We start from the raw sequence: 1068 nt of genomic DNA on the forward strand, positions 1-1068 counted from the left end.
CCCCACTCCTCTATCTTCCCATCACTTTTCTCCTACTCCCACGCCTGGACTTTCCTCTCTGCCCTGGAATTATTGGGCAAACAGGCCTTGTCAACATAAAGCTGCCATTCTGGATCCTGCAGAAATGAGCCCTTAATCTCTTGGCATTTACTATGAACCCAGGCCAGCATGGCTCCCATAGCCCTTATCTGAATGAAGAAATGGCCAGACAGAATCAAATGGTTCATCCATGGCCACAGCTGGCAACTGAAACCACATTAGCATATGGATGCCTGACTCCAATTCCACTCACGCCTTTATATTCTAAAATTCTCTTGGTGTAAACCAAGGCATGCCATCAAAGCAAATGTGCTTAATTAGCCACCATCCTTAATTTATAATCAAGGAGAATAGGATCCTCTGAAAAGGTATAAAGACATAAGCTGACATCAGACCTGCAGCAATGGCTCCTATCAGTGGCTGCATGGTGAGAACGAAGGGGTAGTTCCAAGCCCCGATAATCAGGACGACCCCCAGGGGCTCTGGCTGGATGTAGGCCTCGTCCATCATGGTGAGCAGGTTCTTCTTGGCTGGCTTAGCAGTAATCCACTCGGGAAGCTGCTCCAGCACGAGGTCAACTTCCCCATGAATGGTAATGACTTCCTGGCTGTATGCATTCAGCTCACTCTGTCAGGAGAGTCACAGTAAACCTTGCATAAGCACGACACACTCAACCCCGAGTGTCAGAAACTTCGGACCAGGCACACCTGCAGGGCACACTGGCATGATCAGACCAGCTGGCTTGCCATTCAGATGCCTCTTGCACCTCCAAGCTGTCAGACCTGCTAACTCCCTCTCTAATAGACTCAATCCCTCTAAAACCTCTTTACTCACCCAAGGCATTTAAAACCAGGCTTAATCATTACCTTCAGGATGAATTCCCTGATTAATAACGGCTTGCCTTGATCACACTTTATAAACCATAGCAATTATGCTTTTGACCTGCATCTTAATATTTCACCTTAATACAGTAGTTTATAATTATTCTCGTATTTTATCTGTGTATATTTTGTCTCTCAAATTTAAAAC

General features: G+C 45.8%; 1 protein-coding gene across 1 annotated transcript in view; it reads right to left on the minus strand.

Moving 5' to 3' along the window:
* ALDH3A2 (aldehyde dehydrogenase 3 family member A2) overlaps positions 1–662 on the minus strand; it is an 18034-nt gene extending 17372 nt beyond the window's left edge. Inside the window, exon 1 of the mRNA XM_015558360.1 lies at positions 435–662. Coding sequence (XP_015413846.1) covers positions 435–549 — 115 coding nt within the window. The 5' untranslated portion in view covers positions 550–662. The remainder of the gene's footprint in view (positions 1–434) is intronic.
* Between the last annotated feature and the right edge of the window lie 406 nt (positions 663–1068).

This window comes from Myotis davidii, unplaced genomic scaffold (genome assembly GCF_000327345.1).
Source record: "Myotis davidii unplaced genomic scaffold, ASM32734v1 scaffold129, whole genome shotgun sequence".
NCBI classification, from domain to species: domain Eukaryota; kingdom Metazoa; phylum Chordata; class Mammalia; order Chiroptera; family Vespertilionidae; genus Myotis; species Myotis davidii.